At 45.7% G+C, this 24805-nt stretch overlaps 1 protein-coding gene across 1 annotated transcript in view; it reads right to left on the reverse strand.

Moving 5' to 3' along the window:
* The window catches only part of LOC126174787 (uncharacterized), a 299993-nt gene that overhangs the window by 96987 nt on the left and 178201 nt on the right, over positions 1-24805 (reverse strand). The window contains exon 7 of the mRNA XM_049921152.1: positions 21296-21473. Within this exon, the coding sequence (XP_049777109.1) occupies positions 21296-21473 (178 nt within the window). The remainder of the gene's footprint in view (positions 1-21295; positions 21474-24805) is intronic.

Below are 24805 nucleotides of genomic sequence, written 5' to 3' on the forward strand. Positions count from 1 at the left end.
GGTTGTTCCCCGATGTCGTAACACATGTGCTATCATTCTGCCCATTTTCCTTGTCAGTGGTTTTCCACATGTTCCTTTCTTCACCGATTCTGCGGAGAACCTCATCATTCATAATTTTTTCAGCCCACTTAATTTTGAGCTAGCTTCTGTAGCGCCACATCTCAATCGCTTCGATTATCTTCTATTTAGGGTTTCCCACTGTCTATGATTCACTGCCATATAATGCTGTTCGCCAAACTTTCATTCTAAGAAATTTCTTCCTCAAATTAAGCCCAATATTTGATGTTAGTAGGCTTGTCTTTGGCAGGAAGGCCCTTTTTAGTTGTCCTAGTCTGCTTTTTAAGCCCTCCTTGCTTCGTCCATCACGGATTATTTTGCTTCCAAGGTGGCAGAATTCCTTAACGTCGTCTATTTCGTAACCACCAATTTTGATGTCAAGTTTCTCGCTAATCTTATTTCTGCTGCTTCTTATTACTTTAGTATTTTTTCTGTTTACTCTCATTCCAAATACTGTACTCATTAGCTTGTTCAGTCCATTCCACAGATCCTGTAATTCTTCTTCACATCCACTGAGGATAGCAAAGCCATCAGCAAAATCCTTCCTTCGGGCATAGCTGTGTGTGTTGTTCTTAGCATAAGTTAGTTAAAGTCATTCTGAGTAGTGTTTAAGTCCGGGGACGATGACCTCAGCAGTTTGGTCCCATAGGAATTCACACACATTTGAACATTTTTGAGCCAAATGTTGTCATCGATATACTTTCACTCTGAATTTTACCCCCATCTTTGAACCATTCTTTTATTTCCATCATAGCTTCTTACATGTGTATATTGAACAGTAGGGGCGAAAGGATGCATCCCTGTCTTAGACCATTTTTTAATGCGAGCACTAGTTGTTGGTTATCCAGTCTTGCGTGCTCTCAAATCAAGTAGGCAGCGGGGCTGGAAACCTGGAAAAAATACACTCCTGGAAATAGAAAAAATGGTGTGTCAGACCCACCATACTTGCTCCGGACACTGCGAGAGGGCTGTACAAGCAATGATCACACGCACGGCACAGCGGACACACCAGGAACCGCGGTGTTGGCCGTCGAATGGCGCTAGCTGCGCAGCATTTGTGCACCGCCGCCGTCAGTGTCAGCCAGTTTGCCGTGGCATACGGAGCTCCATCGCAGTCTTTAACACTGGTAGCATGCCGCGACAGCGTGGACGTGAACCGTATGTGCAGTTGACGGACTTTGAGCGAGGGCGTATAGTGGGCATGCGGGAGGCCGGGTGGACGTACCGCCGAATTGCTCAACACGTGGGGCGTGAGGTCTCCACAGTACATCGATGTTGTCGCCAGTGGTCGGCGGAAGGTGCACGTGCCCGTCGACCTGGGACCGGACCGCAGCGACGCACGGATGCACGCCAAGACTGTAGGATCCTACGCAGTGCCGTAGGGGACCGCACCGCCACTTCCCAGCAAATTAAGGACACTGTTGCTCCTGGGGTATCGGCGAGGACCATTCGCAACCGTCTCCATGAAGCTGGGCTACGGTCCCGCACACCGTTAGGCCGTCTTCCGCTCACGCCCCAACATCGTGCAGCCCGCCTCCAGTGGTGTCGCGACAGGCGTGAATGGAGGGACGAATGGAGACGTGTCGTCTTCAGCGATGAGAGTCGCTTCTGCCTTGGTGCCAATGATGGTTGTATGCGTGTTTGGCGCCGTGCAGGTGAGCGCCACAATCAGGACTGCATACGACCGAGGCACACAGGGCCAACACCCGGCATCATGGTGTGGGGAGCGATCTCCTACACTGGCCGTACACCACTGGTGATCGTCGAGGGGACACTGAATAGTGCACGGTACATCCAAACCGTCATCGAACCCATCGTTCTACCATTCCTAGACCGGCAAGGGAACTTGCTGTTCCAACAGGACAATGCACGTCCGCATGTATCCCGTGCCACCCAACGTGCTCTAGAAGGTGTAAGTCAACTACCCTGGCCAGCAAGATCTCCGGATCTGTCCCCCATTGAGCATGTTTGGGACTGGATGAAGCGTCGTGTCACGCGGTCTGCACGTCCAGCACGAACGCTGGTCCAACTGAGGCGCCAGGTGGAAACGGCATGGCAAGCCGTTCCACAGGACTACATCCAGCATCTCTACGATCGTCTCCATGGGAGAATAGCAGCCTGCATTGCTGCAAAAGGTGGATATACACTGTACTAGTGCCGACATTGTGCATGCTTTGTTGCCTGTGTCTATGTGCCTGTGGTTCTGTCAGTGTGATCATGTGATGTATCTGACCCCAGGAATGTGTCAATAAAGTTTCCCCTTCCTGGGACAATGAATTCACGGTGTTCTTATTTCAATTTCCAGGAGTGTAGCATCAGTGTAGAGAGCGATTAAAAATGAAAGTAAAATCGTTGCCGTGCGTATGAGAGCGTTTCGCTTTGAAAGAGCTGCTGGTGGCCCCCTTACGTAGACGACTGCAGCAGACTTCCGCTCAAGTTTTTGCGCTGTTCGCCTGGAGGGCCAGCTTACGCAAGGCGGTGTCCGCAGACTGCCGTGTTCGGGGTCGGGATTTTCCGCTGCAGGTCGGCAACTGCAGGGAAGCCTCACATCGGCGAATCTGATTAGCGAGCTCGCGGTCGGCCGCTCCGGGGCCAGCTCATACGCAGGCCATCGTTAACGTCGTTTACGACATCATAATATGGTCCGGTAAACAGCTAGATTACTTCCCGCAGGTCCCATACGCTGTGCCCTGTAGGGCTTGGCTCGCTTGTTGACAGCATATACGGTTACTGCTCCACGTATGCGCTGTAAGAGCAAAGAGTTTTTGAGGTTTTCATACAGAAATTCCATTGAGTTGGGATGTTCACACAAATCTCAATATTTGTGGAGCGTACTCAACAATTAATCCATACTAATTACCTGGTAAAAGCAGCAAATCGAGATAAAATGAACGACACTTAAATTATCTACAGTATGTCCCAGTCTTTTCGGGCGACAATTGTACAGATGGCAGAGGATAGTAGACAGAGTACTTTAAATGATTACTTAGCTTTTTTGACGTAAGCGACTTATAACCAGCTTTGTGACTGAATTAAAGACAGCATTTCATTCTTAATGGAGAGTCATCTTCAGAGCTAAAAATAACTTCGTTCATATTCCAAGGGAGTGTTAAGGACCTTTAATTTTTACGATATATGCGGACCAGTCACATTAATTTCACCACCGCGATAGACGTCAACTTGTACATGGTGTACAACTTTGCTTCCGCCGTTTTTTCCCCAACATTTGAGGCTTTAATGAAACAATTGGGTACACATGTATCATTCAAAGTATTTTCCATCGCTGGCCACTACTTTCTCCCATCTTTCGGGCAGTGTACGAACCCCGCGTCGAAAAAATTGTTCAACTTTTGAAGCGATCCACGAATCGATCCAATTTGTGACTTCTTCATGAGATCGGAAGTGTTGGTCAGCCCGGCCATGCGCCATTGATCTAAATAGGTGATAGAGAGACCAATGTCTGGAGAATACGGCGGGTGAGGCAGTACTTCCCATTTTAACTTTTCCAAGTACATTTTGACCTCTTTTGCAATATGGGGTCGAGCATTGTCATGCTGCAAAATCACTTTATCGTGCCTCTCGCTGTACTGCGGCCGTTCGTCTTTTAATGCTCTGCTCAAAGGCATTAACTGTGTTCGATAACGAGCACCTGTGATTGTTTCACTTAGTTTTAACATCTCATAGTACACGACGCCGAGCTGATCCCACCAAATGCAGAGCATGATCTTGCAGCCGTGGATATTCGGTTTGGCCCTCGACGTGGAAGCATGGCCGGGATATCCCAATGATTTTTTGCGTTTAGGGTTATCATAATGAACCCATTTTTCGTCCCCAGTCACAATGCGATGCAGAAATCCCTTCCGTTTTTGCCTCTGAAGCAACTGTTCACAAACACACAAACGCCGTTAAATGTCTCTTGGTTTCAGCTCACACGGGACCCAATCTCCTTCTTTCTGAATCACGCCCATAGCCTTGAGACGTTTTGAAAACGCTTGCTGTGTCACTCACACTAATTGTGCCAATTCTTCTTGAGTTTGACGCGAGTCTTCACTCAGCAATGTCTCCAATTCTACATCTTCGAAACATTCTCTCTTCCACCACTATGCCGGTCTACGACGTTAAAATGGCCGTTCTTGAAGCGTTGAAACCACTCGCGACACGTTCTTTCACTAATAGCGTCCTTACCATATGTACTTGAGAACATTCAATGAGACTCAGCCGCTGTTTTCTTCATATTAAAACAAAAAAGTAACACCTCCCGCAAATGACGAGAATTAGGCTCGTAAACTGACATTTTCAATCAAGAACAACTTTATGATGCAGACACAAATCGACGAATGTTTGAATGAGGTTATGTTGACCGAGGTCCAAGCTAACTGCCTGACATATGCGATCTGTTTCTTTCGACCGCTACTTACCGTTGGCGCCACCTATCGGCAAACGGCGGAAGTAAAGTTGTACACCTTGTAGTAATCACTCACAGACGACAGGTGGCAGAACTGGCAGTGGAGGGTATATAACTCGTATCGGGGGAACGCTGACAACAGTGCAGTCGTTGTCATAACGTGGAAAAGGAGCGATTTATTGCGTGCAAGAGGGCATGATCATTGGCTTTCGGGCCAAGGATGGAAGAATTTTCGAAAAGGCTAAGTTTGTGAACTGTTGGCGTATAGCCGAAGTTGAAGTGCACAGTGCATAGCAAAATGGCGCTATATAAATCTGGTTCCTTTCCCCCATCTGCTCCTCTTCCTCGAACATATCCGCATCCTCTACACCTCCCGCCGTCTTGAACCCCCTCACCCCCTGGTTGCTCCTCTCCTCTCCCATCCTCGCCCCCTGCCCCGTCTTCACCGTTGTGTCCCCCCTACCCTCCATCTCTACACCCTCCATCTCCTTTCCCAAGGTGGCTTCCGTCAACTCCCCCTCCCGGATGATGCCCTCTCTCCCTCCATTTATCCTTCCTATCAACTCTGATCCTCCCTCCCCCTCCTTTCCTTTGTCCTTTCCCTGGGCTCCCTCTTCCCCCCCCCCTTCCGTCCTGTTTCCTCCCCACTACACCTCTCCCTACCTCCCTTCTCCCCCCCAGTCCTTTTGTATTCCCCTCCTCTGCCTACCCCCCTCCCTGTCGCGTCTGCCCCCCACCCCTCTTATGGGTCCTCATCCTCCATCAGCTCCTTTCCCGGTTCCCCCCCCCCCCTTCGCTTTTACTCTCCTTTCCCCCCCCTTTTTGTTTTCCCATCTCCTGTCCAGTTTCCCCCCACCTGCTCTCGACTGTGGTGTCACCTTTGCCGACTTTTTCGTGCTGTGTTCTAGTGACTATTCAGTGTTGTGTTGCGAACAGAAACCATGCTGTCGCTGGGTGTGCATTTTATATACTTTGCGAACAGAATCCAGACTGTCGCCGTGTTTTTTTTAATTGTCTGTTGTTTCCCCTGTCTGCTCCGTATGTATTTTTATTCGCTTCATCATCCCTCTGCTGTTTGTTTTAATTTCCCCATTTTTTTTTCACCTTGTTACTCACTAAGTCCCCGATTTTATCGCCTGTTTTTTATTATTATTTATTCTCCTGCTCTTTGTCAGAAAATCTGTAGGCTGCAGAGCGGCGTCCTAAGCTGCTGCCAGCCCGCCCCCTTGGGGGGCAATTGAAATTCAATAAAGGAAAAAAAAAAAATATAAATCTGGCGACGAGTCACCAGACTTGCAGACGTTCAGCAACTGACCACTCACTTGAAGCAAAGGGTTATCAACAGTATCTCCTCAACGACCGTTCAGTGAATGTTGATGCGTATGGGCCTCTGCAGCATGTGGCTTGTTCATGCACCTGTGCTGACAAAGGCTGGAATTTAACCACTGATACGGCAATTAAACGACCACTGAATAATAACAGGTAGTCTTTCCAGATGAATCACGCTTTGTGCTCCAGCGGACAGAAGACAAACACCCTGCAACAATCGTTGGAACGATCCAGGCAAGAGCATAGAGCGTTATGGTCTGAGGAATATTCTCGTGGCATTTCCCGGTGATCTTGTCATTCTGGAAGACACAATGTATCAACACAAGATTGTCATTCATATACACTTTGTTTTTTGTGTTTTTTATACAGTTTGTTTTTCGTCGGCACGTTGGCATGTATTACCAGAAGAATGTTAGGTGTCACACAGCTCGCAGCGTACGTTCGTGGTTCGAAGAACACCAGGACGAGTTTTCCGTACTCCCCTGGCGACAAAACTCCACGGATTAAAGCCCAGTCGCAAATGCCTGTGGAGTGGGCGTGGCTCCACATCCGTGTCGGTACCTTTCAGAACCTCATTGACTCTCGTGCTGCATGTCTCGTAGCAGTCAGCGCTGCAAAAGGTGGTTACTCAGACTTTTGAAAGGTGATCACATTAATGTGACTGGACAGTGAATATATATTGTCTAAAGGATTTAGTTGCGTAGGTTCAGTGGGGTTTTTCGTGGGTGGTGCTGCTGTATAAGAGGTCACAGCGCTAGAAAACATATTAAAAAATTAGAAAATTGCAGGAAGAACTGCAGAGGATCAACGCTTGGTGCAGGGAGTCGCAGTTGACGCTCAACATTAAAATTTTAACGTATTGCGCACAAATAGGCGGAAAAAACAATTATTATATGATTACACTACTGCAGAATAAGCCCTGAAAGCAAACACATCCATTAAACATCTATGAGCATGCGCACGGAGCGATTTGAAGTGAACGAGTACATAAAACTAATCGCAGGTAAGGCAGATACCAGACTGAGACTCATTGGAGAATGTTTAGGAAGTGTAATCCACCCACAAAGGAGGTAGCTTGCAGAACCTTCGTTCTACCGATAATTGAATATTGCTTGTCAGTCCGGAATCAGTACCGGACAGGATTGGTAAAGGAAGCAGAGAAGATCGAAAGAAGAGCAGCCCGTTTTGTCACTGTTTCGTTTAGTAAGTGCGAAGCTGTCACGGAGATGATCAGTCAAACACAGTGGTAGGAGCCACAAGAGAGGTGTTGTAGTTTAGTGTTAACATTTCGGGAGCGCACGTTCCTTGAACAGTAAACCAATATATTGCATGCTAGGATGCATGTCTCGTGAAGAAACCATGAAGGTAAAATGAGAGAGAGTATAGCTCACAGGGAAGCCTGGAAAGAACAGTTCTTCGCGAAAATTTTCGTTACTGGGACAGCAAAAGGAGAAAATTCCTCCGCCACATACTATAAGTTTGCTTGCGGAGTGTAGGGTCTATGTAGATACTTTAAAACAACAACTTCGGAACACTGCAACCCTTCAAAATGGCGACCACCATACTAAGAGCATGAATTGCAGTACAACATAATCAATAACGGAAATGAAGTGCTTTCAGAATCATTTGGCTTCATTACTTGCTGCATTGTGTATCAATACAAGCTCACGTTTACGGAATGAATCTTTCACTCTGCAGCGGAGAGTGTACTCTGTTGAAGGCCCCTGGCAGATTAAAACCACGGATCGAATCCGGAAGTTTATCCTTTCGCGGGAAACTTACCAACTGAGCTATCCAGGCACTACTGACGATCCGCTCTCACGGCTTAACTTACGCCAGTATTTCTCTCCTACCTTCCAAATTCTCCTGCATATCTTGCGGGACTATCACTCCTGGGAGAAAGGGTACTGCGGCGAAAAAGGCAAGTCACACCTTGAGAGATTGTTTCCAGAATTAATATTTCACTCTGCAGCGGAGAGTGCGCTGTACGGTAGAAGATACATTTTGGTGTTTAGTGTTAAAATCCCAGGAGAGTACATTCCTAGAACAATCAACCAATTGCATCCTACTGTGCGTAACTCGTTAAAAAACCACGAGGGTAAAATTAGAGAGCAGAGTGAAATACTCGTTCTGGAAACAATCCCCTAACGTGTGGTTACGCTTATTCTCCGCATTACCCTTTCTTCCAGAAGCATTCAGGAGAACTCGCGTGAGATTTGGAAGATAGGAGAGAAGTACTGTTGTAAGTTAAGCCGTGAGAGCGGATCGTCAGTCGTGCCTGGATAGCTCGGCATCGCCTGCGAAAGACAAAGATTCCCATTTCGGTTCCCGGTTGGGCTCACAGTCTTAATCTGCCAAGAAGTTTCAAGATCGCCATGTAACTACTGCTCCATCAATACGCCCCATACTATATTCTTCGTCCGCAGCTCGTGGTCGTGCGGTAGAGTTCTCGCTTCCCGCGCCCTAGTTCCCGGGTTCGATTCCCGGTGGGGTCAGGGATTTTATCTGCCTCGTGATGACTGGGGGTTGTGTGATGTCCTTAGGTTAGTTAGGTTTAAGTAATGGAGGTAAGAATAGAGGGAGACGCCGTGACGTCACAGCTGTGAAGCTATGTGAAGCCGAGGGTAGCCATCTCAATCCGACCAAAACATTGCTGCTGTAAGATTGTGTGCACAGGCTTGTCGCTCGCTTTTGGAAGGATTTTGCGCTATTATGGTGACTTGTGTTGTGTTCGGATGTACGAATCGTTCTGATTGTGATGCGAAATCGAAGGGAATAACATTTCATGTGTAAGTTGTCTCGTTAAGTGTGATTTTACAACTTCATTGTGAATGAACGTGTGCTACATCGGTACTTGTACTATAGCGTGTTTTTCTCCTGTATGATTTTTGATTTCCTAAAAATGAAAGTCGGAAAGCTCTGTGGGAGAATCGAACTTCCCTTTCAACAGTAAGGCTCCGAGAAAATGCTGTACCATCAGTTTTCCCTACAAACCCAAAAAATTTGCAAAAGGTATGTTAATTCAAAGAATTAAATTCTCAGTTTTCAAGTTCACGTTTCAGTATAATACGTACGTATCGTCGACAATCGAAGTGTTGAGTAACTCACTTTGTCTTCATCATGTACTAAATTAGAAGCTAACACTACATAAACTGGCGTAAAGTATAGGCCTAAACAGGACACTGTGTAGATTTGCCATTCTATGTACCGTATTTCAGTAAATATTGGTGGTAATGAACAGTGTTTCCCAGTAGTGTAACGTAACTGAAATGTCCCAGTACGTATTACAAACAAGATCTATTTATGGGGGGAGGGTATAGCTAACTTAGTTTTCAGTTTCTATTATTTAGTTTGTGATACACGTTTATTACTGAATTAACAAAATTGTATCGTTTACATTGAAGGCTAGCTATTCGTAATATTACATTAAAAACTATTTTTAATCAGAAGAAACGCGGAATTTCGCCTTTACGAGATTTTATTTTAAACAAAAACTTTGAAACAACCAATCTGATGACGTTACATGCGTATATGGTGCAATTAGCGACTGTAATACACGCAGCGCTATAGCACACTGGCAATGTTTTGGTCAGAGTGTCATGGCAGCGAGCCACGCCCCCATGGCTTCAAAACGTAGTACGGCTGGGATACGTAGCGCCATCTCCCCTTATTCTTACCTCCATGATTCTAAGTTCTAGGGGACTGATGACCATAGATGTTAAGTCCCATAGTGCTCAGAGCCATTTGAACTATATTCTTCGAAGAGAGAATTTCACGGGCTCATTGGCAGGTGCTTATTGATAAATTTTGTTCCATTTGATACAACGCCATCGTCTGAAGTTGTACTGTGTGCTCAATTCTTAGTCTGCCTGTGGTAATTGCACAGTTTTTCGTAACTATGTGACCCCGGTGACAAAATCCTCGAATTAGGATGAACGCATATTGTCAAACTATTCTCTGTATATTTGTTCCACTTTCTGCACACTACATCGTGCTGCACCACCGTTAAACGCACCTCTCTAAGTTACAATAACGGATAGTGTTCTCATGCCAGAGATGTATACAACGGGAAACTTCATCACGCACACATCACAGACGATTCTGTATTGCATTTCGAGGTAACATAAACAACGTTGAATTCGCAGGCAGTTGTTTCTTTAGAAAAATAAGTAGATTAAAAAGAGGTACCTCACACACATTGTTCGGTCAGTTCCTCGTGATACAACATTTATTTTGGCAGGAAACTGAGTTATAAATCCTACATATTATAAATATGTATGTATGTATGTTTCACATCTTTTCCTAAACCAATGGACCGATTTTAACAATACTTCATAAACGTATCACTTACCACCGGAAAGAATCACTTGGAGGAGGGTAACAACTACCTACTAACAAAGAAATTGGGGTGGGGGTGAAGAAAAAGTGTAGCCCACGAAGCGCAAATATCCAGACTTTATTCATCCTTATTTGAGAAGGAAAGCGCTTAATGACTTGCAAGAAACTTTACGCATAATCTGATACCTCTGTGAAACTTGCTCCCACTAACAACCTCCAAAAGTGATGAAAGGGAAAAAAGTGAATCGGTTACTACATTTTCGCTGCTCATGCAGAAAACTGTTGCATCAGGGATGATGTTTTAATTTTATTCTTTCTTACTAATAACTGTATTCGCAACACATTTTACAGACAGTATTCAAGTATGCCGCTGAATGTACCTAAAAAACTACATCAGTGCACGACAAATAAAGGGTTGGTGCATGAGTTCGTAGCGTTTTTCCATAAGTTTAATAGACGCAACAGATACACATAACACAGACATCAGTTGTCAATAGTATATTCTTCATTATTTACAACATTCTGCCAGTACTGGGGTAACTTTTCGATTCCACGGCTGTGGAAATCACGTGGTTTTGAGACGAAACCTCGACGAGCCATGTTTAGAGAACATATTCATCAAGAAAGGCAGTTCCTTGAAGATTGTTCGATAGAGAGAGGAAAAGGTGAAAATACACTCCTGGAAATGGAAAAAAGAACACATTGACACCGGTGTGTCAGACCCACCATACTTGCTCCGGACACTGCGAGAGGGCTGTACAAGCAATGATCACACGCACGGCACAGCGGACACACCAGGAACCGCGGTGTTGGCCGTCGAATGGCGCTAGCTGCGCAGTATTTGTGCACCGCCGCCGTCAGTGTCAGCCAGTTTGCCGTGGCATACGGAGCTCCATCGCAGTCTTTAACACTGGTAGCATGCCGCGACAGTGTGGACGTGAACCGTATGTGCAGTTGACGGACTTTGAGCGAGGGCGTATAGTGGGCATGCGGGAGGCCGGGTGGACGTACCGCCGAATTGCTCAACACGTGGGGCGTGAGGTCTCCACAGTACATCGATGTTGTCACCAGTGGTCGGTGGAAGGTGCACGTGCCCGTCGACCTGGGACCGGACCGCAGCGACGCACGGATGCACGCCAAGACCGTAGGATCCTACGCAGTGCCGTAGGGGACCGCACCGCCACTTCCCAGCAAATTAGGGACACTGTTGCTCCTGGGGTATCGGCGAGGACCATTCGCAACCGTCTCCATGAAGCTGGGCTACGGTCCCGCACACCGTTAGGCCGTCTTCCGCTCACGCCCCAACATCGTGCAGCCCGCCTCCAGTGGTGTCGCGACAGGCGTGAATGGAGGGACGAATGGAGACGTGTCGTCTTCAGCGATGAGAGTCGCTTCTGCCTTGGTGCCAATGATGGTCGTATGCGTGTTTGGCGCCGTGCAGGTGAGCGCCACAATCAGGACTGCATACGACCGAGGCACACAGGGCCAACACCCGGCATCATGGTATGGAGAGCGATCTCCTACACTGGCCGTACACCACTGGTGATCGTCGAGGGGACACTGAATAGTGCACGGTACATCCAAACCGTCATCGAACCCATCGTTCTACCATTCCTAGACCGGCAAGGGAACTTGCTGTTCCAACAGGACAATGCACGTCCGCATGTATCCCGTGCCACCCAACGTGCTCTAGAAGGTGTAAGTCAACTACCCTGGCCAGCAAGATCTCCGGATCTGTCCCCCATTGAGCATGTTTGGGACTGGATGAAGCGTCGTCTCACGCGGTCTGCACGTCCAGCACGAACGCTGGTCCAACTGAGGCGCCAGGTGGAAATGGCATGGCAAGCCGTTCCACAGGACTACATCCAGCATCTCTACGATCGTCTCCATGGGAGAATAGCAGCCTGCATTGCTGCGAAAGGTGGATATACACTGTACTAGTGCCGACATTGTGCATGCTCTGTTGCCTGTGTCTATGTGCCTGTGGTTCTGTCAGTGTGATCATGTGATGTACCTGACTCCAGGAATGTGTCAATAAAGTTTCCCCTTCCTGGGACAATGAATTCACGGTGTTCTTATTTCAATTTCCAGGAGTGTATGAGGGCACATATCAGGTGTATAAGATGAGTACGGAATGATTTCCCAATACACCTTGTGTACAGTATTCTTTCTCAGTGTAGCAGTGTAGCAGGCGGGTGTTATCGTGGGATTGCGTCACTTCACGCTGTCTTCCTGGTCGTTGTTCTTGGACTGCGTCTGTAAGACGTCTCAGTCGTTGACAATAAATGTCAGCAGTGATGGTTACACTTAGTGGAAGCAATTCGTAGTATACTACATCGTCACTTTTCCAACAGATGCATGACAGTATCTTTTGTAAATGCGCACGTCTTTATACGGGGATTTGCTGATTTGTTTGGGCTCAACCATTCCTCTCCTTTCCTTCTGTTGGCTCTGAGCACTATGGGACTTAACATCTGAGGTCATCAGTCCCCTAGAACTTAGAACTGCCCAAACGTAACTAACCTAAGGACATCACACACATCCATGCCCGAGGCAGGTTCGAACCTGCGAGCGTAGCGGTCGCGCAGTTCCGGACTGAAGCGCCTAGGACCGTTTCCTTCTGTTGCGTAAGACACTATTTCTCGGCACCCGTAATGATGCAGGATAGGAGTGGTCGGAGTTGTTAACGAGCCGATCAAGCAGAGGTACACGTATTGGCACCCGCTGATTTTTGTGATTTTGGTTTAAAGGAGGCAATATCCATACACCAGATTTTCGAACCTTCTCTGCTGCACGTAAATGTCGCACGATGATTGAATGACCATAGACATCTGCTAATTCTTGAGTTCACTGACATGGATCACTGTGTATTAATGTGTTTAAACGCTCTTCACAAACACCGAAGTTCTTCCTGAATGTGGAGAGTCACAATGTCTACACGATCTTCCTGACACTGCTTGAAACGAGAAAATAATTTCTTGTCGTGCTCTGTCCAATGACGTTATATCCATACATGGCGCAAATGTTTCTGGTTGCCTTCGTTGCTGTCACCCCTCTACTGAACTCAGACAGAAGAATATGTCAGAAATGTACCGATTTCTCCACTTGGTTACTATATTTTCTAGCACCTACAGCTCCACTCACTATCTCCAGGTGATAAAATGACAATATGTGAACTAAAATAGCAACAATAAATTACAAGTAACGAATGACAATCGATAAATAATCTCACAGCAACCGGAATACCAACATGCAAAAGAAAACGCTAAGGACATATGCAATAACGTAACAGTTCCGGAGATATGACGGCACAAATGTTGAGCTTTGTGAGAACGAAACTGCAGGGTGGATTTCGCTAGCGACTGAAGCGAAACATATGTACAAATATGTGTGAAATATATATAAAAAAATCCTTCTGAATCGATTTCAACTAAACTTGGTACACATACTGTATGGAAAGAATTACTGTGGGGTAAGAACCAGGAACCTCCTGTTGGGATGATAACATTGAGAGAGAAGGGGAGGAAAAGATGGACAGAGGGAGGGGAAGGAGGGCATGGACACAGGTAGGGGAGGAGGAGATGGACAGAGAGATGGGGAGGGGGGAATGGACAGCGAAAGAGAGAGAGACAGGGGAGAAGGAAATGGACAGAGAGAGTTGGTACAAGGAAGTGAACAGAGAAAGGGCGAGGAGGAGACAGGCAGAGGGAAGGAAGAAGGTGATGGACTGAGTGAGGGGGATGAGCAGATAGAGGGGGAAAGGAGCAGATAGAGGGGGTAGGAGGAAATGGAGTCAGAGGGGGAGGAGGAGATCAACAGAGGGGTAAGGAGCAGATGGGGAGGATGAGGAGGAGGAGGAGGAGGAGGAGGAGGAGGAGGAAGAGGAGGGGGACATGACAAAGGGAGGAGGAGGAACAGATGGACAGAGAGAGGAACAGGAGAAGGAGAGGGAGTGGGCGATGGAAAAGGTGGACAGAGAGGGAGGAGGCAGAGAAGGAGATGGACAGAGAGAGGGGCGAGGAGGAGATGGACAAGAGGAGGTCGGAGAAGATGGGGAGAGAGAGAGAGAGAGAGAGAGAGAGAGAGAGAGAGAGGAGGGAGCGGGGGGGAGAATGACATGGAGGAATAGAATTGAAAAATTGAAATAAATGCATACCTAAGCACTGCCAGCTACTCGCCTAGTTAAAAATAAAAAGCGAGAGTGAAACGGAAATTGCGTATTGCCATTTCCTGTGCTCATGTGTAATTTTGGACCAGGTTAATTTTAATGCTACACCTCTCAAACAGTTATTATTGGTTATCACCAAAGCGCATACTAATGGATGTGGACAGATCCATTGGAACTTGTTTGTGAGACGGGCATGGTGTTGTCCAGAAACGGCCGTTTCGGGTGGCAATACAAATAAAATGTCTACCATGACAACCAACTTTTCTGTTGTTGGCAACGGGTTTTTAGAGAGGATCCATCAACCTCACTCAGCCTCACTTTTGTCGGTGCCCTGGAGCAGCCAACACGCAGCGTCCGCGTAGTCACTGTTCATCCCTGGGCCTGGTGGTCTAATGGTAAGGTGCGTACCTGGAAACCGGGAGGTCGCGGAGTCGAAACCCGGTCGGACCACGAAAATTTCAGTTTGCCTGTAATCTAGCCGATGTAAGAAGCAGCCACGACAAGCGGTTTGCATTCCGCGATAAACTGTATGTTCCCTTTCCTCGATTGGATAACTGGAGTAGATTAAAGACACCCAAGTCGCCGAAGTGACGTCGAGTTGAAAGACTCTAAGCCGGCCATCGAGCCACTCGAAATAATACGTCACTGAGGACTTCGGTGTAGGCGCCATGCTGGCAGAAAGCTGGCTCTAAGGCCTCACACATTTATAGGCCTAGTGACAGCGTTTGAAAACCGAGTACTTCGTTTACTTTTGGCGAGATGTAAATGATGTACGTGATATACGCGGTCAGAAGAGAACTTCCGGTTGCCGTCTGCTTAACACGATGAGATGCTACGGCCTACAGCAGTGTTTCCCAGGCTGTGGTAATTACCGCCAGAGGGGTAAAATGTATTTTCTGAGGGCAAAAACAAAAGTATTCAATGGTGCTTCGGTGACGAAACTAAATTTTTAGCAAGTCATTACTACTATCGCTATTTCGTAAGACTGAAATACTGATTACATAAGTTATCAATAATTACTTTGTTTTCAGTATGTGATACGGTATGGTTGAGGTTAAAACTCATGCAACGGACGTATCAACATCTTTCTTTCTATAATCCACCCACCACACACATACTTTGCACTTTGCACCATACAACAATGACAGTAAAAATGAGACACATATGTCAAATATGCTTGAATATATTGTGAATATGCCCTCTCCGAGTTGTAGGTACTTCCCGCAGTAGTCTAGAAATTGCTCCAATACTCACTTTGCAACAATAAACTTACTAATTGATAGCACAACACAACGGAACCTATGAGATAGTTACTAAACTACTGTAGGGCCTGCACATTATTATTATTAATAATATTATTATTATAATTATAGTTATTAATAACAATCGTAATTTGTTTCAGTTCAGAAGCAAAGATTCCAGCGGTCAAGTAATTTAGGCAAAGCAGGTCTAGGTATAGTGCACTCATTTCAGTTTGGTTGATTTTAAATGGGGGTGCAGAGTTTGGGTGAAGCAAGTGCCGTTAGTCAGATGACTGGTGCGAGAGAAGCCTGTCTTGTAACAAGTGTCTACTCTCAATGTGGAGAGTAGTTTCTTTTCTGAGAAGGAGTTGTTGGCAGCACACGCGATGCACTGAAAATTGCTTCATCATTTTATTAAAAAAGGCTGCTAGAAACAAGTAGTGCCAATTACGCCACTGACTCATTAGTTCGTGATTTAATAAAACAGTTAAAAAACTAAAATCTCATTTACGAGCATCGTTATTTTAGACTTGAAAGTGTTCAACGAAAACTTTTTTCACTCTAAAGCTTAGTTAAGCACTAATGCTGATAATGGTGGGGGAAGGGGGGTAGCTAATATCTCACTGTACTCAAGTGTAATGGCTTTAGAAAGATTGGGAACCACTGATCTACAGATTAGGTAAAACCATCATATTCTACTGTTGCTTCTTTCTGTTAGCGTTTCTCTCTATACTTCATCTCAGTTGTATAGTGGTTTCCATGAATTGTTTTATTTTTATTCATGGTTGAACACAGGTGAAACGTTGTATTAAATTTTAGTGCACTCTTTCCTCCAGGTTTCACTGCTTTAATATTCGTTTCGGTGCTTCTTTGTAAATCTTAAATACAGAATGCTTTTCAATTAATGAGTCAAGTTTGGGCTGCTCCCATTGCTACACGATTGCAGCAAGGCCCTTTCTTTCATACTACATAATGATATACTTTGATTAATCTATGTTCAACATGACTGTCTGATTCAAGTCTGCGATCAGGATCGGGTCCGATGCTCCCGAGTCCACATGGCATGGCATCACGATCTTCGGGTTTCACTTGTTAGAGGAAGTGAGAGACAGGGGAGGCGCACCACCACAGCCCCACACACTCATGACACGGGAAATATTCGTTTCCGATCATTATTTAAAATCACTTTTACTTTATTTATAAGGTTCCGTGGGACCACTCGAACCGATGGTAGCTGGTCATTGATTGAGTGTCCATCCCGATAGCTGAATGGACTGCCGTCCTAAGGGGCCCGGGTTCGATTCCCGGCTGGGTCGGGGATTTTCTCCGCTTTCATCCCCATCCAGCGCGCAGGTCGCCCAGCGTGGGGTCGAATGTAATTAGACCTGCACCAAGGCGGCCGGTTAATGACGCCAAACGCTCATTTCATTTCCATTGATTGAGTCAGTTCATACTTAACAGAATGCCGACCAGAAAAATTGTAAACAAAAGAGCTAAAAATCAATTAAACACGAAAAAATTTTTATGAGGGAGTATACACTCTAAGACAAAAAAAAAAAACGACGTACCATGAAGGAATTTATCAGAATGGGATGGAAATGGATAAGTCTGATGTACATGTGCCGAAAAACAAACTATTACAGTTTCAGAAAAACTTCATGATTTATTCAGGACAGAGAGCTTTACAAATCGAACGATCACTCACACGTTTGTACATCTGTGGCCCTTATGTCAGCAATTGTTTGTGTTGGCAATTAATTGATAGATTTGTTGGATGTCCTCTTGAGGGATGCCGTACCAACTACTGTCTGATTGTCGCGTTAGATCGAAAAAATCCCGAGCTGGTTGGAGAGTCCTGCTCATAACACAGGCCAACGAAATTTTTTTTTAGTTTGGTAGCTGATCTTTATAGATTTTTATGTGCTGCATCCAAATATAGCCTTAGTTTTTTTTGTATCACCCACAGTTTTCGAGCAAAATGCTTTTAATTACAGAGTTTAAAAATCATACCCTATACGGTAAACGGGGAAATTTAATGAAACACTTTGTTACAACATAAGCATGGTTTGTATTTACAGTAAGCTACTTAAAACAATGATATGCGTTAATAGAGGTTTCACTTGTCAGCTGTAATTGGTTTGTATTTTCTTTCTCTTTTTTCATTGAAGCTTCTTGTGTAGGTTTTTCTACGATGAGTGGCTTGCTGAACGTCTCTGTGAAGTGACCAACAGTAGTCCCCCATCATGTTGGTGCTCCAGTGGCTTCGGTAATGTTTTTCCATCACTTTAATGTCCTGGTGAAAACGCTCTCCTTGCTCCACACTAAAATTTCCCATATTGTCCGGGAAGTAATCAAGGTGACTGTTCACAAAGTGAACATCCAGGCTCTTTAAACATCCTAAAGTTTTAAACTTCTTTAACACTGCAGCTATAATAGAAACATATTCTGGGTCTTTTTCATGTCCTGAGAACGTTGTAACGACTTGCTTGAATGATACCCATGCTTGTTTCTCATTTAATGTCATTGTGGATTCAAAGTTAACATCAAACATCAATTTTTTAATGTCAGGTCCGACAAAGACGCCTTCTTTTAGTTTAGTTTCTGAAAGGTGTGGATACATTTGGCAGAGATAATTAAAACATGGTCCATCCTTAGGCAAAGTCCTTACAAACTGTTTCATTAGGCCTAACTTTATGTGGTTCAAATGGCTCTGAGCACTATGCGACTTAACTTCTGAGGTCATCAGTCGCCTAGAACTTAGAACTAATTAAACCTAACTAACCTAAGGACATCACACACATCCATACCCGAGGCAGGATTCGAACCTGCGACCGTAGCGTAACTTTATATGTAGGGGTGGTAGGAGTACGTTTTTTGGATATACAAGGTTTTTGTGTAGAATGTTCTTCTCAACAGGTTTTAAAGACTCCCTCACAGGCCTGTTCTTTCTGCACCAGTGTTGATCCCTAGCCCTACTGTCCCATTCACACAAGAAGCTTGGAAAATTGGTAAAGCCACCTTGCTGACCAAGGAGCATGCATCTTACTTTTAGATCGCCACATATCATCCAGCCATGAGCAGAATAGTCTATTTTATTTAGCATTGTTTTTAGGTTTTCATAGCATTCTTTCATATGTACAGAATGTCCAACAGGTATAGATGCATACATGTCACCATCGTGTAATAAAACAGCCTTTAAACTAGTTTTGGATGAATCAATAAACAGCCTCCAGTCGTCCTTTTTATATTCAATACCAAACTCTTTCACCAGACCAGGAATGACTTAGCAGTACACTAAATCAACTTCTTGTTGAAAAATTTGGAAAATTGCTGTTATCTCTTTCCATACATGTATATGCTTGTTCCAACTGCCAATAAGTTCTTTTCTCTTAATCTAGAGCCAAGCAATTCAACTTTTTCTTTCGTTAAGCCCAGATCCCTAACCAAATCGTTAAGCTTGGTCTGAGTAAACAATTTGGGCTCTAGACTTTCTGTATTACAATGGAACTCATCATCATCTGGCTCATCTAAATCAGATTGTACATCAGAAAATACTTCTGTTAGAATAGAATTTAAATCATCTGGTGGTTCAGGAACCGGCAAATCTACACCATGCTCTACTGGTCGGATGGTGGACGGAAGGTTTGGTAGCTTATTATCTTCGTGTTTTTCGAATTATGGCCAGTAATATCAACACTGCAAAAGCAGCAATCATCGGAATGATTTCTTGGCTCCCCCCATATCATAGGAACAGCAAATCTAAAGGCTTTTTTTCTCATTTTTGACCATTTTCTCAGATCTTCAACACACACATAACATACCTCATTTGGCGCCCAAGATTTATCTCGATCACGAAGTTTAGATCCAAAGTATGATAGATAAACCATTTTCACAAAGTCTGTAATATTTCTTTGGTGTTTTTAAATCACAAATTCACCACAAATATAACAAAAACTGTCAGCAGAGTTTTTACAACCACGAACAGATATTGTACTGAGCACATGTACAGGAAACGGAAAAGTGAGGTTAGGTTGAAACTAAACAAAACACCGTCTGTTAACACAAAAATGGAATAGACCTTTATTGCCAGCAAATGTTTTTCAGCAGTGCTACCGACGTCATCTACATTCATTACACCTCCTTTTTAAATTATTTTAACTACATAAAAGCTGTTAAATTCTTTAAAAATTGCTTAATTTAATAAATTTAACTGTAAAATGTGAAGAAATGATGGGTGATACAGTTTTTTAAGTATCATATTTGGATTTCCCACCCTAAAAAACATAAGAATAAGGTATTTTCAACAAAAAAGTTTTTCCATCGTTGGCCTGTGTAATGATCCAAATGTTCTCAACCGGGGAGAGAACTGACGATCTTCCTGACCATGGTAGGGTTTGGCAAGCCCAAAGACAAGCAGTGGAAACTCCCGCCGTGTGTTAGTGATCATTATCTTGCTGAAATGTACGCTCAGGATAGCTTGCCAAGAAGGCTAACAAAACGGGGCGCATAATATCGTCGATGTACCGCTGTACTGTGAGACTGGCACGGATGACAGCCAAAGGGATCCTGCTATGAAAAGAAATTGCAAGCCAGACCATCACTCCTAGTTGTCTGGCTGTATGGTGGGCGACAGTCATGTTGGCATCCCTGTCTGCCGATACGCTTTCGCAGGTTATCGGAGCTCAGTTCGAAGTGGGACTCATCACTGAAGACAATTTCTACTATAGCGAATGAGATTCCAGACCGAAGACATGTCTGGTGATGCCCGAGACAGCAGAGGGATACCAATCTTAGTGTCGTCAGCTATAGGGCCCCACAACCGGGACCGATGGCCTCGGGTGCAATTTATTTACATAGCAGGACCCCTTTGGTTGTCAACCGCGGTACCCTTACACCACTGCGATACATACAAAATTCTACGCCCCCATTTGTTGCCCTTCATGGCGAGCCATCCTGGCTTATGTTTCAGGAAGAGAAATCCCGCCCGCACACGGCGAGAGTTTCTACTGCTTGTCTTCGTGCTTACCAAACACTAAGCTGGCCAGCAACGTCGCCGGATCTGTCCCCAGTGGAGAACGTTTGGCGCATTATGGGCAGGGCTCTCCAACCACTCGGGATTTTGACGCTGTAGCGCGACATTTGGACAGAATTTGGCACGATGTCCTCAGGAGGACATCTAACAGCTCTATCAGTCAATGACAAGCCAAATAACTGCCTGCAGAAGGGTCAGAGATGGACCAATGTATTATGGACTTGCTAAATTTTTGAAGCTCTTTCTCTTTAATTTATCGTCCAATTATTCTGAAATTGTAACCATTTGCTTTTCTGTACATGTACATCACACCTATCGATTTCCATCCCAATCGGCTAATTCCTTCGTGTAGCGGCGTTTTTTTTTTGTCTTAGAGTGTAAAAATAAATAACATTACCCTGGAAAGTTATTAGTTACTGCGAAAACTCCTGTACAGAATAGAGGAAATGTGTCTACAGGGAGCCTTCCAACAAACAATTAAATTTTTGGTTTAACTTTTTCAGTTCTTCTGGAAGCCTGTTGAAAATGAAACCTCGTTAATAGTGCTCATCGTTCTGTACAATGTCTTGCCTCAAAATAGTTGCGATACTGTACCCTTTGTATAATTTTGTCACGAGAGGTTCGGTGGAGTAGCAATGAGTGAATTTGCAGCAGAAGTGTTGAGCCAGACGTGAGCAAACATCCGCTCTCTTGAGGAGTGTCGGCTCGCGCGGCTGTGTACTCACGGGCTGGCAGTCGGCGGCGTCCATGCAGGCTTTGATCTGCGAGTGTATCCAGAGGGTGGCGCGCTCCTGCATGCCGCTCAGCAGGAACGCCTCGAAGTCCAGGAAGACCTCGTTGTTGCGGTCGCGGTAGCGCGCCGGCTGGTGCGGGATGATCGTCACGAAGTCGTTGTTCCGGCACCTACGACACAGTGCCGCAGATTGCTCGTGCAGCTCACGTGTAAGAATCGTATACCATGAAAAAAAGTAGTGGCTATTCGGTAGGTACATGTGTATAGTTCAGATCTTGAGAATAAGGTAGGAGAGACAGGGCAGGTATGGCGGCTTACAGATAGCCCTTTTCTCCTCGTTGAGTAGGACAAAGGAATAGGAAAGAAAATCGATAATGTTGGTATATCCATCAACATTATCACCACAGTCACCACCACCACCACCACCACCACCACCACCACCACCACCATCATCATATTCACTTTCAAGGGTACGCTTACTTCGTTTTCCATCTTCTAAGTTTGTTGCTGAGCCCATCTCCTTTTGGGCGTACGAGGGTTTCTTCTTCTTCTCAGCCTGTACCTCAACAGTTGTTTCGCCTGCCTTTCTTTTCGCATTCTGCTCACATGCCTTTCTATCTGATTCTGTGTTTCTCCGTTGTGTTGTTTATCCGTTCAACATTCAGTTCCACTCTAATTTGTTCACTCCTGATCCTGTCTTGCCGAGTGAAACCTTTTCTGTGTTTCGAAATCTCATTTCAGTTGGATGTATTTGGCTCTTATCCCTCTTTGTGAGAGCCAACTTTTCACTCCCGCACAGCAGAGACGGCACAGCAACATTTTTAAAAAAATAAAACTTTACTTTTGTTTCCTTCCTAAAAATGGTTCAAATGGCTCTGAGCACTACGGGACTTAACTTCTGAGGTCGTCAGTCCCCTAGAACTTTGAACTACTTAAACCTAACTAACGTAAGGACATCACACACATCCATGCCCGAGGCAGGATTCGAACCTGCGACCGTAGCGGTCACGCGGTTCCAGACTGTAGCGCCTAGAACCGCTCGGCCAACCCGGCCGGCTTTCCTTTCTAACTCCATTCTTTAAGGTTCTGTTAATAGTACAACATGTATTCTGAAACTGATTAATCTTGTTGTCTGTGTCTCTATTATTTGGTTTCCTGAATAATTTAAACTGATAACTTGTAAATTATTCTGGTATTCTGGTGATGACTAGCACAACTCCTTTAGACACAATTACCTTCGTTTTATTGACTGAGATTTCCATATATATTCTTTGCTCAGTAGATGCAACTTGCTTAATGCATATTATACACTCCTGGAAATGGAAAAAAGAACACATTGAAACCGGTGTGTCAGACCCACCATACTTGCTCCGGACACTGCGAGAGGGCTGTACAAGCAATGATCACACGCACGGCACAGCGGACACACCAGGAACCGCGGTGTTGGCCGTCGAATGGCGCTAGCTGCGCAGCATTTGTGCACCGCCGCCGTCAGTGTCAGCCAGTTTGCCGTGGCATACGGAGCTCCATCGCAGTCTTTAACACTGGTAGCATGCCGCGACAGCGTGGACGTGAACCGTATGTGCAGTTGACGGACTTTGAGCGAGGGCGTATAGTGGGCATGCGGGAGGCCGGGTGGACGTACCGCCGAATTGCTCAACACGTGGGGCGTGAGGTCTCCACAGTACATCGATGTTGTCGCCAGTGGTCGGCGGAAGGTGCACGTGCCCGTCGACCTGGGACCGGACCGCAGCGACGCACGGATGCACGCCAAGACCGTAGGATCCTACGCAGTGCCGTAGGGGACCGCACCGCCACTTCCCAGCAAATTAGGGACACTGTTGCTCCTGGGGTATCGGCGAGGACCATTCGCAACCGTCTCCATGAAGCTGGGCTACGGTCCCGCACACCGTTAGGCCGTCTTCCGCTCACGCCCCAACATCGTGCAGCCCGCCTCCAGTGGTGTCGCGACAGGCGTGGATGGAGGGACGAATGGAGACGTGTCGTCTTCAGCGATGAGAGTCGCTTCTGCCTTGGTGCCAATGATGGTCGTATGCGTGTTTGGCGCCGTGCAGGTGAGCGCCACAATCAGGACTACATACGACCGTGGCACACAGGGCCAACACCCGGTATCATGGTGTGGGGAGCGATCTCCTACACTGGCCGTACACCACTGGTGATCGTCGAGGGGACACTGAATAGTGCACGGTACATCCAAACCGTCATCGAACCCATCGTTCTACCATTCCTAGACCGGCAAGGGAACTTGCTGTTCCAACAGGACAATGCACGTCCGCATGTATCCCGTGCCACCCAACGTGCTCTAGAAGGTGTAAGTCAACTACCATGGCCAGCAAGATCTCCGGATCTGTCCCCCATTGAGCATGTTTGGGACTGGATGAAGCGTCGTCTCACGCGGTCTGCACGTCCAGCACGAACGCTGGTCCAACTGAGGCGCCAGGTGGAAATGGCATGGCAAGCCGTTCCACAGGACTACATCCAGCATCTCTACGATCGTCTCCATGGGAGAATAGCAGCCTGCATTGCTGCGAAAGGTGGATATACACTGTACTAGTGCCTACATTGTGCATGCTCTGTTGCCTGTGTCTATGTGCCTGTGGTTCTGTCAGTGTGATCATGTGATGTATCTGACCCCAGGAATGTGTCAATAAAGTTTCCCCTTCCTGGGACAATGAATTCACGGTGTTCTTATTTCAATTTCCAGGAGTGTAGTTTATTTTTCTCGTCTTTCTAGTCTCAAGCTCCGCGTCTTGCCTCGTATGGGCCAACTGGGACTGACCGACTGCCGTGTGATCCTCTGCCAATGGCGTCATCGGATTCGATATGGATGGGCATGGGGTCAGCACATTGCGCTCCCGGCCGTCGTCAACTTCCCAGGCCTTGGAGCCGCTACCGCCCGGTCAAGCAGCTCCTCAATTGGCATCACGAGGCTGAGTGCACTCCTTGCCAGTCCTCGCATCGGGGAAAAATTCGTGGCACTGCTGGATCTCTAATCCGCGTCCTTACGATAGTAGCCAGATAAACTGACGACTGAGCTTCGGAGGCGCGCTTTCTCTAGTATACTCCATCGTATTTGTCTCTGATAGAACGCTGTTACGTAATCTATAAAGTCTATTTGTGTTATCGTGATAAATTCATGCCCTTTTTCAATTAAATGTTTTATAAAGATTACACTAACTACGCACAACATTCTATTCCTGAAACCATTCTGACGTCTAAAAGGAGTGTTTCACTCACATCCTGTAGTCTCTTGCCAATCATTCTAGCATATATCTTATCGGGTGTGTCGATCAAAGTTATCTCTCTACGTCATTTTTTGACACTGTCAATCAGTCAACTGTTGATTTGAAACATGTGTGGATAAAATTCTTACGTCAAGATCGCAAATCTTCTTTATAGATCAGTCAGTTCAGTTGGCTGATAGCCGTCTCACAGACACTTCCTTGTTCCTGTTATAAATATTAGAAGTGATATCTTGTTT

Source organism: Schistocerca cancellata, chromosome 3, assembly GCF_023864275.1.
Source record: "Schistocerca cancellata isolate TAMUIC-IGC-003103 chromosome 3, iqSchCanc2.1, whole genome shotgun sequence".
Taxonomy (NCBI): domain Eukaryota; kingdom Metazoa; phylum Arthropoda; class Insecta; order Orthoptera; family Acrididae; genus Schistocerca; species Schistocerca cancellata.